Source organism: Vipera ursinii (genome assembly GCF_947247035.1).
Source record: "Vipera ursinii genome assembly, chromosome: 5".
In the NCBI taxonomy this organism is placed as follows: domain Eukaryota; kingdom Metazoa; phylum Chordata; class Lepidosauria; order Squamata; family Viperidae; genus Vipera; species Vipera ursinii.
In genome coordinates this window covers 24,044,501-24,058,939 of record NC_139518.1, presented here as the reverse complement: position 1 = coordinate 24,058,939, position 14,439 = coordinate 24,044,501, and the positions used below count along the sequence as shown (strand labels likewise).

Below are 14,439 nucleotides of genomic sequence, written 5' to 3'. Positions count from 1 at the left end.
TTAGTCCAGAACTTTTCTTGTTGGGAATCACGAAAGAGAAATATCCTAAAGATGTGCTATACTTAACGATCCATATTATCACAGCAGCTAGAATATCATTTGCGCAAAAATGGAAAAAGAATGAGATCCCAGGACAAAAAGAGGTTATTAGGAAAATTTGGGATTGCGCTGAAATGGACAGATTAACTTTGGAATTAAAGAATAAAGATCAATCAGACTATTATAGAATTTGGAACAAATTGTATCTTTGGATGGATAAAAAGAAAGGTCTCTATTAGGTTTTACAGACTAGCTCACTGTTTTAAATATTGTGGTATTTCACCAATTTGTAATCTAAGTGTATTTAAGTGTATTTTTGATGTACATATATACATGTATATATATATATATTTAAACATTGTAGACAAAAAGGTTTGTCAGCTCGCTGGTACTGTGTCCAATGTTTTTAAATAATAAATTTAATTAAAAAAAAAAAAAAAAGAAACTGCTTTATCTATTCTACATCAGATGCAACATACTTGTCTATTATTTAGAAGTGGGGGGCTATGTCCTTTCTGAAATGGTTCCACTTAATCTGACATCCACTAAATTATGAGCAGTTAAAATATTTTTGTAGATTTGTCTTGCTTTGGATGTTTATTATGAAATATCTTGTTTTTAGAGAGCTTATACATTGGTTGCTTTATAATATGCTGTAGAATCTTTTTTATATATAGAAAATTTTATTAAATGTACATTTAAAAACAAAAGTGGACATTATTCAACTTCCCTGGCTACAACACTACCATTAGTATTACCTTATGTTACAGAAAGAAAAAACAAAAAATTAAAATACATTCTATGACAGGACAGCGTATAACAAACTGTACATATAACATCTGTAAATTTTTTGGTAAACTGTCTTTCAGTCATCAGCGTTATATTTACATATCTTTCAGCTGTGTCCTGATATAGGTGCTAATAAGTCCTTACTTTATCAACTAATCAAACAATAGTCATCTCAGCAATCCTCCTTATCTCTAACCAATCGTTCAAATTTTGCCAAATTTCATAATACTCTGTTTCAGGTTTTTTTTATTGAAAAGTTTTAACATACATTTTATCTTTAACAATCCCCCCTCCCCCTCCCCTACCCATCCCTCCTGTTTCAGTTTTATTTTTAATCTCTAGGGTTAACCTGTTCATTTCGGCACAGGATAAAATTTTATCTATTATTTCTTCTTCGGTGGGGGTTTCCTTTCTTTTCCATTTTTGGGCATATGCCAATCTTACTGCAGTTAAAATATGCAATAATAAGTAGAAAGATGCTTTGCTGAGTTTATCATTAATAATCCCTAATAAGAAGGCTTCTGGTTTTAGATCAATTTTTTTGTAGTAATATTTCTTCCAACCAATTTTTTATCCGCTGCCAAAAATTTTACACTTTTGAACATTCCCACCAATGCTGTAGAATCTTCTAGTATTCAATGATCTCAATATGTTTTGAAGACAGGGACAATATTTAATCTTCTCTATCTTTATACTTCACTCATTTGCCAGATTTCCTCAAAAATAGTAGAAATTCAGTCAGATCCCTGGCAAATTACTTCATATTCTAATGTAAAATCTGTTTGTCCTACAAATATGAATTCATTCAAGACCACTGTGTATCTATTAAACTGAAATATAATCCTTCTCCTTCAACCAGCTCATCTAATTTTTCAGTCCGCTCCTTAGACAAAACTCAGACAAAATAGAAATTGAATAGCAAATGTTTTTTTTTTCCTTGTTAAAAGTTTTCCTTGTGCCATCTTTAATTTCTGGGTCCTCCTAGATGACATAGCAATTGAAAAAATTAAGAGTGAGCCATTATACATTTAGATCTTGATATAATGAAAATGACTCTCAAATGGATATAAGCACAATGCAAAAAGAGCAATAACTGAATTTGATCTCAAGTTATTTCCTTGCTAAAATTTATTCTGCTTTAACGGTCTGTAGGTATACAAGGTATTAATACTGAAATCCCTGGTCTCATTTTTCCATACAGTTTTTCCTGCAGGTATCTTGCAGCCACCCTTCTTTAGTGCATCACAGCCTAAGTCCCTGAATTTTGGTGGAATTGGCATGGTCATTGGACATGAAATCACCCACGGCTTTGATGACAATGGTAAGACAAAACACACACACACACACAAACACACACAAGATTTCATAAATGAACATTAAGAATTCAAGGGGAAACAAGATATTGCTGTGTTATCTTTCAATAACATTTGCACTAGGAAAAAAGGTACTTCATAACTGAAGATTGACTGACTGACTGAGTGAGTGAGTGAGCGAATGAGTGATCTGATTTATATCCTTCCTTTTTATTCACAAATTAAAACTCATTTTACCTGAGTACCCACTTACATTTTATCTCCACAACAAGCCTATATGGTAAATTGGGCTGAGAAACAGTAACTGGCTCCAAAACAATTTCAGTGGATTAGGGTAGACTAGAATGTGGTCTTTCCTATGCCTCATCCAACATCTTAAACAACATGCCACATTAGTGTCACATAACATTATTAACTTTGCCTGTTATTGTAAATGCCTATTCATGTGTATTTCCCTTTTGCCTGCCAAAAGAGCCTCAAAGAAACTAATTACCAAGCACATGTTTTTTGGAAACATTTGCATTATATTAAAATTTATTTATTTATTATATTTTTATACCACTCTTCTCCCGAAGGACTCAGGGTGGTGTACAGGGCAATAAATATAAAAAACAGAATACAAAAGTTAAAAAACGATTAAATATAATGCCCAAATTTAAAATTTAAAACAATAATTAAAAACATATTAAAACCCCATCCTAACCCATCAGACCAGGTCAGATTGCTCAAATAAATATGTTTTTAGATCGCGCCGGAAGGAGCGAAGGTCCTAATACAAAACATCATATCAAGGACATTGAGCCCTGGTGATGCAGTGGTTATAATGCAGTACTGCAGGCTACTTCTGCTGACTGTGGCTGCCAGCAATTTGGCAGTTCAAGTCTCACCGGTGTAAGGTTGACTCAGTTGTCCATCCTTCCAAGGTTGGTAAAATGCCCCCAGATTTTTGGGGGCAATATGCTCACTCTGTAAACCACTTAGAGAGGGCTGTAAAGCAATGTGAAGCAGTATAAAAATCTAAATGCTATTGCTATTGGTTGCAGTTAGGAATTCATAATAAAGCAATTTATTGAAATGTTAGTCCTGTCATTCATATATCCCTATATAGCTGTATATCTAAATATGCCTCCATACATTTACACTTACCAACTGCAATTGGGATGGGCAACTCTGTCACTAAGTGGCACAGTCAATAAATGAAGTTACATGTGATCATGCCAACTTATAACATCCACTCTGACCATTAAGCAAATCACTGTGGGTTGTTAAATGTGACATAACCATAACTTGCGACTTCCTGCTGGCTTTCCCCTTGACTTTGCATATTGGAAGCCAGCTATCAAGGTTGCAAATGGTGATCCTGTGACCATGGGGTACTGCAACCATCATCAATGTGTGCCAGTTGCCAAGTACCTGAATTCCTATCACATAACTCAGGATATTGCAATGATCACAACTTCAAGGACTGTTCATAAGTCTCCCTTTTCAACACTGTCGTAACTTTGAATGGTCACTGAATGAGTGGTCAATAAGCAAGGACTACCTGTATTTACATCTGGCCAGAGATAGAGATAATATAGATACTCCTCCCATTCCTGACATCTATTTAACATATCAGTGGTTTTTTTAAAAAAAATAGACATATTTAGTCCTAGCAATGCACAATACTTTATTATGAAGCAGTAGAGAACCAGCAGGTGGCAATTTCTGCCAGTCATTAGATGTGCAAACATAGGAAGCTTAGGAGAGATTATGTAATCCAAACACTCTTCTATCTGAAGCCTGCAAACTGTTTGGGATAAGATTAAGCCAATGGAATGATTAATGTTCTAGGCTTGAAATCCATGGGCTAAACAGCTCTTGGTGAGGGCGAAAGCTTCACTCAGTCTACTTAACAGCAGAATTAGTTAACCACTCTAGATACCTGGACATATGTTGCATCACTGAAAGGCCTGCTGGCTGAATACTTTGGCAATGTGGCAGAACGATAATGTACATGAGAACTACGTGTGATTTGGATAGTTCAAAAGAAAATATCCCTAAGCATTCTTGGTGGGCAAAACACATTGTGATGTTGCACTGCAGCCTCTGTTCTTTATGTACTCACATGCAATTTCACAACACAATATGTTTTCTGCGTAATTTTTCCTCCTTTTCCAAGCTGGGGATTCACTACATATTTACTGATGCAAGGTGAGCCTGAAAATGGATGCAGCAGTATATAAAATCCAGAGCAGCACAAGTTACTTTTTTAATATACAAAAGGATATGGCACAAGGAGGTAGTGCTCAACTTATGTTTGAAGTTACAACTGTGCTGAAAAAGGTGACTTGTGACTGGTCCTCATAGTTACAACCATCGCAGCATCCCTATGATCTCATGATCATAAATCAGGTGTTTGGCAAGCGGCTTGCAGTTATGAAGGTCACAGCATCCAGCAGTCCCCTGATCACCATTTGTGACCTTTTCACCTGGCTTTCAAGAAGTAAAGTCAATGAGAAAAGCCAGATTTGTGTAACAATAATGGCAAAAAAGGTTGTAAAATTGGGTATGGTCACATAATAGTTTACTTAACAACCCATCATTTAGCAAGAGGTGTTCTGGTCCCAATTGTGCTCATAAATTGAGAATTACCTGTACAGAAAATCACACTTTGCATATATTGGATTCTACCTTGAAGTCTTTAGGCAAGTTTTCTAAAAGAAAACCTACACTCTTAGTATTTTTAGCTGACCTATAATGCAGTTTTTATTATCTATGTCTTTGTAATTATTTATTCATATACATTATTTCAGGCAGAAATTTTAATGCAGAAGGGGACCTCGTAGACTGGTGGAGTCAAGAATCTGCAAACAATTTTAAAAGTCAGTCTCAGTGCATGATATATCAGTATGGGAATTTCACGTGGGATCTAGCTGGTGGACAAAACGTATGTGGCTTGTTTAGTACAAAATTTATTATGTATATTTTGGGTGTAGCCTTATGTTTTGTTATGCAACAAAGCATGTATAATTAGGGAAACAGTTCTTGGATTTCTGTTCAGCATATCTAAACATGTTTGGACATTTGTGTCATCTATCAAATTGATTGTGAAATTTATTTGTTTCCTTAGAGATAAGTTTAGCATTGGATGGTTGTCACTTCTCAAAGTTCATCTGCTAAAATTCAAAGATAGCATAGAAAAATGGACTCCAATTTAAACATAATATTAAACTGATGCAGGCTGGAGTTGTCTGGCAGATAGACATACAAATCTGAAATATCCATTGACACACACATACAGACACAATCCAAAATTTAGCTTCAGACTCATGTTTTTCTGTCCTTATCAGCTCACACTCCTGAAAGGAGAAGATGGGAGCTTGTTTGCAAAACATTTATCTGAACTGTAGAAGTCCTGCTTCATTTCAACTATTTTTTTAAAACCAGTTTGATCCTTATTTGATCCTAACTTAAGTTTAGTCTTTGATTAACTGGCATAACTGTACATGTATGTCCAGATACCATTATTGTCTAATGTTCATAGATTTTTTTAGGTGGTTAAGATTTAAAATATATATTTTTATATATTACATGTATATAGGATGTATTTTAGAGAATTTATTATATATTGCAGCTGTAATTTAAAAATATCTAAATACAAAAGTGCTTAGGCATTTTGATTTTAAGTTTACTCCACTTCTGAGAGTTTCAAAGTTTTAAACAGGTCTAATGCGGGATACAAATTTGAAAGATTTACCATCAGGTTCAGCTATAAAACATGCTGTGATTAATTAAATATAAATTTTTCAAGCTTCTATTCCAGTAAAGTTTGAAAAAGTGTAAAAAAGAGCACATGGAAGCAAAATTTTGTTTAGATGGGCAACACAGAAAGTTCTAGGGCTGTACGCAAGCTCTGATCTGTTCAACTTGTTTTGTTTTGAAATTATGGATAAAAATAAGAGACATTATTTTCTACCATTTTGTCGCAAAACATGGAGAGTAAGCCCCAAATTAACTTAATATGTTTTCTTTAAAAAACAGATTTTATGCAATTTTCCCCTTTTACACACAAAAACCTCCAGCAAGCAAGAATCAAATCCTACCCCTTACCTTCATATACAACAAAGCATTATCTGCTTTCTGTTATAAGCTCACCTTTATACCTCCTGTTTATTAATAAAGGTGGCTTACTTTCCAGATTAGTAAAGTTTCAGCAGTTCAATAAGGGTTATTCATTTCAGTTATCTGAAATTTCATTTCATCTAAATCTATTGTTCACCTATATTGTTGTTCTCTACAGAAGAAAATATTGATCGATTGACTATGGAATATATAAATATAAAATAGATATGTATTCTCAAGGCAACAATGTCAAGTTCCATCATTTTCATTCTATTAGCAGTCTATATATCTCCACCTTTGCACCTAAATAAGAGTTTTATGTTCAATTTCTTTCACTGTGGCTGCATATCCTTATGGAAATTCCTGCTGATGGGTTTCAAGAACCATAACAGCCATTTCCCAACATTCAGCTTGAGATGTATGCAATACGGCTTGTTTATTTTGTGCAAGCAAAAGTCCAATTTTATAGTAAACAGAATATATGAAGAAAATCTATATATTATGGACTATTTGAACCAGTTGTGCAATAAATCATATTACAGACCATCCCTTTCCTGTGGATTCCTTTCATAAAAATCAGTAATGAAACATTTCCCTTTAGATTTCATAATTTTTATTCCATTTTGACTTTGAAAGCATTCTTCTTGGAATTTGATCGTTTTTAGTTAGTTTTATAGTGAAAGGAAAAAAGAAAAAAGAAAACCAGGGTCAGTTTTCATTTCTTCCTTTCTCCTTTCAGCTCAGTGGAATCAATACTCTTGGTGAAAATATTGCTGACAATGGTGGCATTAGACAAGCATACAGGGTGAGAAATGGCTATTTTCTCTTTCTTCACAACTCAAATGATTATATCTTCCAATATATTCCTTGAAATACAGGTTTCCAATGGTACTTCTTTGACACAGGTCTGGTTTATTAAAACCCTAAAGTTTTTTTTTTCATATAAACTTATGTACATTGCTTTTTAATCCATAATTGGCAATTCTATCTCCCAAATCTCCTCTATCTCCAACTTTCCTCTCTTCCTCTCCTTTATTTCCATATCTTTCATCTCTGGTGCATGTCACGATTATTTTCAATGTATAGTTATGCAAGTTCTGCATAAAATATATTGTGAAATGGGAATTCTGCACTTGGTTCCTCAGGCATTTGCCCTCCTTAAATGTTGTACTAGATTCATCATCCCCAGCCAGGGTAAGAAAGATAATACTCTGCAAATCTGTTAAGATCCATGAATTTGTGTATGCTTAATGGGCCCCCGAAGATACATTATTCCATTATTTCACTAAGTAATTTTTCAATCAGTAAACCATGATGAGCTGTACAAGAATAACTTACCTAAAAGATGTGTTTTTTTCTTATTGATTGTATATTCAATAAGAATATATTGAATATATTTTACTAGTGCAAACTGATTCCTATCTTTTTACTAATGGTAATATATATGAGTTCATTCATACATTCATTTAATGTACGGTACTTGGTTTTAGATTTAACTTTATACTTTATGGAAGGAGTTGTGGGGCATCACATTCTACCAGGTGACAAACTGATAAGCATAGAGTTGTATTCTTTCTCATTACGATCCATCATAGGCTGGAGGATCAAATTGGAAAGACAAAGTATAAAGATTGAACCCAAATTTTGATATATTGGAGGTTTGAGCTGATCTGAAAAAAATCTGATGGGGATAAAAGTTGTGGTACAGCTCCACAATCTGCAAAATGTAATTTTCATTGCCAAGTAGAAGGAACTGACATTTTAGAACAGATTGAAAAGCATTTTATATTTTATGTGGCGTGCCAAATTGAGAATGAGGGAGGTAAACTCTCTAAGACTCACAATGAAATTCTTTTGAGAGTGTGACTTCCAGTGGTATTATGTTGAGTAGGAGTTTTACCATCAGTCCTATCATGTTTAGTCTGGCAAATAACATGCAGACAACAACCTGAGTAATCAAGGTGTCCCACAATCTTATTAATATAGCAGGGATGGTATGGTTGATGGACATTAAGATGATAAGAGAAAAGGTTTTAACATTTTATGCATCTATTGGAATCAGACAGGATAGACCTTTTAGAACAGGGGTGTTAAACTGGCGGCCCACAGGCCAGATGTATCATGTGCAGGCCACGCCCACCCAGGCTCCACAAAGGCAAAAATGTTACAATATATCACGTGACATGATCGAGTCTGACCCCCGTGTTTTAGAGGAACACTACCTGTCTCTGAGTGGTTTTTGAGCTACTTCACTACCTTTCAGAATGAAATTTCAAAAGGATTTTGAAACAAACATAGATAGAAATGGAATTTGGAGATATGGCCATTTGATTTATTAAAAGCAGTAGTAAAATACTCATGTGGCATTTTCTTCTGGTCACATTATCTACCAGTGTCCAGTATGTACATTTGTATAGGTTTGTGTCTCAAAACTAGCTGGCAATGTAAGCAGCATTTAAAAAAACACTGACAAAGTTGCTTTATCACTTTAACTCTGATCTGTTGAAACAATGAATGTGTGAATAGTGTCTTTGCTTTCTTCCATGTTAAATGATTTGCATGTCAGCCTACTAACCAAGTGTGGCAGGAAGAGTTGAACATTACCCTCTGCCCATGTTTTTAAAGGCGATGGAAATAAGGCATTTTTAAAGGAAAAGTTGTGATCATCCTATGCTGGGCTGATTCTCTCCTTTCCTGTGGACATGGGTAAATCAGTGTAATGCCCTAGATTCTTATGATAGTTCAAACCTCTTAGCCTTCTTTCCAATGCATATTTACCTGGGAGCTGAATTCAGCGATGCTTACTTGTACTAAGGTTGTCCTGTTTCAAAATAGTAAAGTCTTTCCCCTTTTCTCTTTATTTGCCAGGCCTATGAATCTTATGTACAGAAGAATGGAGAAGAGAAACGGCTTCCTGGGCTTGACCTCAACCATAAACAACTATTCTTTCTGAATTTTGCACAGGTATTACGCTTGGGCTTGATTGAAAGCTTTGCAAATTATTTTGAGTTACAATTTCACAGTTAAGATGGAAACAGCCGGCTGGCTCTTCTCCTTCTAACATGAACTGGCAGGTTTGCTAAGGCGACTGCCTTCATGGCCGTCAGACCGAGAGGTGTGTGGCCTGTCAGATTAAGTTAATCACTGCTCTGTGGATGAATGCATTCTGGAGGTGAGCCAAGGAGGTGAGCCAAGGAAACCAACTTGTGACCCTCTACTTTGTTTTTAGAGCACTTTGTATCTAGAAGTTGTCTAAGAACTTTTCCGCATTGCAGACTTAAGCGGCTTGATTCCTCAGTCCTTTCCTTCACTTTGGCCAGGGTGATGATTTCGACTGTGTTTCCAATAGGCCGTAACTGGTGGTTTCCCCTGGAGGGAAGGGAAGGGGATTGGGAAGGGATTGACCACTATTTTGCAAATATTCAAGTCCCTTGGATCAGAATAACAAAATGGCAGTACACTGTCAGTTTAAAGTCCATCCTTTCATTGCTTCATCAGTGAGCTTATTTAAAAAGAAATAAGGCTAGGTTTTCATCATTCCACTGGGGAACTTGGAAAAAATAAATGGCTACAGAGGAAAGGGAACAGGAGGGGAAGGCACACTCCTCCCAGGATGCATGATTAGAATAGAGAAGGGTTCTTTACAATGAGATGAGGCACAGCAGGTAAACCAGAATGTGCCATTTGAGCTGTCACAACTTGAAACACTGAAGTTCTGATGAGTAGCAGGAACAGATGGGCAAGGTTGCCTTCCTACTGGTCTGAAGGCAGACAGAGGACTTTGTTATGCATCCCTGCGTCAAGAAATGATCAGTGGGGCAAGCTGCTTGTATAGATCAATTACTGTATTAATATTCCACACACTATCTCCACGTTCTATTCCATGTCACAGCTTTGGCCTCATAAAAGTTAAAGTTCTGCAAAAAAAATGTTTTGTTTTGTTTTGTTTTAAAAGATATGGTGTGGGACATACAGGCCAGAATATGCTGTCAATTCTATTAAAACTGATGTACACAGCCCTGGCAAATTCAGGTAAGTGTTCAAATGAACCTCTGAAGACAACACTATTATTTATTTGCAAATGCCATGCTTAATGTGTAGGGCTTTGTACCAGCAAAATACTGTTTTTCTTCTTTCTTTTTTTCTTCTTCATGCGATATTGGCTAGTTCCGTCCTCCCCCTCCTTGTTCCTGGAACAATTTGCATTCCCAGTGCAAGCACACATACTTTCCCAAATGCTCCCTCCTCTCTAGTGCAGCCAGTGCCATTCTACCAGCAACAATAGACAAGGACATCCTGCAAGGAGGGAAGAGTAAAAAAAAATATCAAGATGACAATAGTAACTGTACAGCTACCATATTGACTTTTTTTGACCAGCATCAGCACCACACACCAAGGTGGCATAAAGAGTGCACCATATAAGTCCATGTCCAAATAGGTTTTGGAGGGCACTAGAGGATTTGGGGTAGAGGAGAAGAGACATGATGGAAGTTAAGCTATCAGATTTAAATAAGTTGAGCAAGTTCTCAGCTAGTACAGACTGGCTATTTGAAAAGTCTATCCATAACAACAGCCTCCACACTACTACAGGTAGTTCTCAATTTACAACAGTTTGCTTAGTGACCATTCAAAGTTACAATGGTACTGAACAGAGTGATTTATGACTATTTTTCACACTTATGACCTTTGTAGCATCCCCATGATCATGTGATCAAAATTCAGATGCTTGGCAACTGGTTCATACTTATGACCGTTGCAGTGTCCCAGGATCATGTGATTCCCTTTTGCAACCTTTGAATAAGCAAAGTCAATGCAGGAACCAGACTCACTTAACAACCATGTTACTAACTTATCAACTGCAATGATTTATTTAACAACTGTGGCAAGAAATGTCATAAAATAGGGCAGACATGTCAAACACAAGGCCCGTGGGCCAGATCTGGCCCGCAAAGTGGTTTCATGCAGCCCGCAAAGCCATCCTGGAAACAGTGAGGGAACGGCCCCCACTGCCTTGGCCCTGGCCCAGAGACCCTCCTTCTGCCAGAGACCCTCAGATCTGTCCCACTCCTGCCCAGGCCCCCATAGGCACCCTTGATGCGAACAATGTAGAGCTGGCCATGCCCACCTAGTATGCCATATACACTCTAGCCACGCCCACCCAGTAGGCCATGCCCACCCTGGCCATACCCACCCAGCCCCCTGAGGACAACTGCAATGCTGATGCGGCCCTCAATGAAATTGAGTTTGACACCCCTGAAATGGGGCAAAATTCACTTAACAAATGTCTCACTTGACAACTGAAATTTTGGGCTCAATTGTCGTAAGTCAAGGACTACCTGTATATGAAAAGCAGAGCTTTCAGTTTCTATTGAATTAAATGATCTAATGATAGACAATAAGTTTTATCATACATGAGCCATCAACAAAATTTCAGAATTGGACAAAATTTTGCTTTGTTTCGTATCAGTTTTGGAAGTGAATCATTTTGTTTTATTCATGCTTCATTATGTAATTAAATGTTTCATGAAAGCAGCATGAACATTCTAAAGCTGGCATAATTATTGTGGAGTGTTTCCAGATTAGGTTTCAGTTGGAGCAGATCTTTATCCTATTATTGGCAGCAGCATGACAAGTTGGGAAAGATTACGTCTAATTCTATCATAACTTGAAACATATGTCCATTTTTTTCAGCCAGATATGTTGCAATTTGTAAGTGCCTGTCTTAGTCTACAAGGGCAATTTCTTTTTAATTTGGATTTATTTTATAGTCAGGTATCCAATGTATGGTTTCTGGTCAAGCATCAGAGATGCCACCAGGACTTAGACTTGCTAAATACAGCATATGAAATAATAGAAATTAAAGTTAATTTGCTACACATGTGCTAAAAGTCCTAGCATTTAGAAAATGGAAGAAAGCCAGCATGACATTTTTTTCTTCTTAAATGTTGATCTTTAAGATAGATTCAGCAATACCAAATTGTGTTTTTGTTTTTCTTGCTCTAAAGGGTTCTGGGATCACTGCAGAACAACCTGGAGTTTTCTGAGGCCTTTAAATGTACTGATAAAGATTATATGGATCCTGTGAAAAAGTGTCGTGTTTGGTAACAACGCTACACATAGGAGAAGCCAAGAGGAACAAGAAATCTGGAATGTTTTAAGCACAATAGAAGTGACTTTGCTGCAAAAGGGACCATAAAAAAGGATATATCAGGTGCACTAATAAAGTGGAATTTTTTTAGGAAAGACAACAAAAAAGCCTTGCTCAGAAAGCATCACCCAGCAATTATTCTGATTAAACTAGGAAAATGATAAAGTGTTCCAAGTAGGAGTTTCATTTTTTTAAGATCCTTCCTAATTTCCATTCAGTGTTCAGCTTTTACATTTTAATTTGTTCATTAACACATTGATTTGAAAGCAAGTCCCACCAATTTCAGTGGAACTTACTTTCAGGGGTGTGTACTCAATTTGAACAATCTGAGTCACATAAATGTGTTCTTAACTTTGAAAACAGATGAAAAAAGGGAATACCAAACAATGCAAAAGCTTGAATGTAAAATTTACTGAGTGTGAGATTTAGAACCTTTCCCATTTTTCATCACACACTTGTTTTTCAGAAATGGCCTTAGGAGCTTTAGCACCCAGAAAAAATTGTGTGGGCCTTAAGTTAATATACCCTGAAACCCACTGGAATCTGGATACTTTCTTATGGCACTAATGGTAGCTGCTAAGTAGAGTCACCTGTAACAACTTTGGCTCTTTGTATAGTGTATATCCTTCTTACAAAAGAAGATGTACAAAGTCAGAGGTTATGGATGAATGGGGTGTGCAATCACATGTGCAATGATAATGTGTGCCTATCACAACCTGTTCTATATGCCATTACTTTCTGGGTTGGAGATTAATGGTAGGCATTGACCCATCATTGGATGAAAGAAAAATAGGCAAGCCCTGTTGTCTTTCAACCTAATGTCACCTATTTTTATATTCATAAGTGATGAGTCACATGGTGAAGGATCTGTTGCTTCCTCTCAATTTCACACTACATATGGATCTTCTTTTTCTTCCAGATGGAGGCTCTCTCTGGGCTCCATTTTAAAACCTCTTCTCTGCCTGTTCCTTTCTATTTGAATCTGTGTTCCTCAAAACAATCCAAAGACAACTTGATACTCTAAGAGAAGGGATTAAGTATTGACCAAATGTGTTGCTTGTTGCTTTCTAAAGCCAAACAATACTGTAGATAATTTATTACTTTTTAGCATATCTTATAATTAGTGCAGTTGGAATCAAATTCCTCCATGTTTTTTCTAAGATTCTCCTGTTTTTTCTCAAATTTTGGTCATTTTTTTAAAAAGACAAACTTGTTTGTAAAATTATACAATGTAATGCTTTTTATATTTAATTCTGAACTATTCTGGTCCTGAATGGGTGCATACCATTGGAATGTCAGGGTACAAACATTCTTTAAATGGTTAATTTTCAATAAAAGGCCCTTTAGTAAAAGGATGTGCTGATATAGGGACTGATTTTGAAATAAGCTTTCAAGATAATGAAACACTGGGACATAAATACTTAACACAAATATTGTTCATGGTTGTTCTAAATCAGCAGAATCTTTGCTTGAGTTAATAATGTTCCCTATGTGGGAGTGTATATATCTGGATTCATAATAATAAAAATACTTAAAAATCTGCTGACATGCCTTCCTGCAAACAGACAAGAAACATATTGCTTCTGATATTGAAGTACACCAAGATTTCCAAAATAAATGAATAAATACCAGAATACCTCAGATGACTTGACTGAGTCTATTTCAGAGCATCTACAGATTTTATGTGCATTTGAATTTTCACATTTGTCATCTGATGAAGCATTTTGATAATTAAATTTAAGAAACATTTATATTATTGTCTGTAACAGTGGTAAACTGTGTGTTTTTCTTGAAAAGGGTAACAGAGACATGTAAAGGTAGGCTCTCATGCTGAACCATTAAACTAGTCGAACATAACTTTTGTAGAGAATCACCATCATATCCAAATCCAGTATAGCTTTCTTGTGGTTAAAGGCAGTGGTGGGATCCAAACATGTGAACAACCGGTTCTCTATGTGGATGACACTTCTGCAAGTCCATTCTGAGCCTGGGCAACAAAAAAATTGCTACTGGTTCTGCTGAAGTGTTGTGAACTGGCTGAATCCC

At 36.1% G+C, this 14,439-nt stretch overlaps 1 protein-coding gene across 6 annotated transcripts in view; it reads left to right on the top strand.

Moving 5' to 3' along the window:
- The window catches only part of MME (membrane metalloendopeptidase), a 124,262-nt gene extending 110,235 nt beyond the window's left edge, over window positions 1-14,027 (top strand). For all 6 annotated transcript variants that reach the window (XM_083363650.1, XM_083363649.1, XM_083363651.1 and 3 more), the window contains 6 exons: window positions 2,030-2,149; window positions 4,937-5,070; window positions 6,985-7,050; window positions 9,114-9,209; window positions 10,201-10,277; window positions 12,251-14,027. In XM_083363650.1, coding sequence (XP_083219776.1) covers window positions 2,030-2,149; window positions 4,937-5,070; window positions 6,985-7,050; window positions 9,114-9,209; window positions 10,201-10,277; window positions 12,251-12,350 — 593 coding nt within the window. In that variant the 3' untranslated portion in view covers window positions 12,351-14,027. The remainder of the gene's footprint in view (window positions 1-2,029; window positions 2,150-4,936; window positions 5,071-6,984; window positions 7,051-9,113; window positions 9,210-10,200; window positions 10,278-12,250) is intronic.
- The last annotated feature ends 412 nt before the right edge of the window (window positions 14,028-14,439 follow it).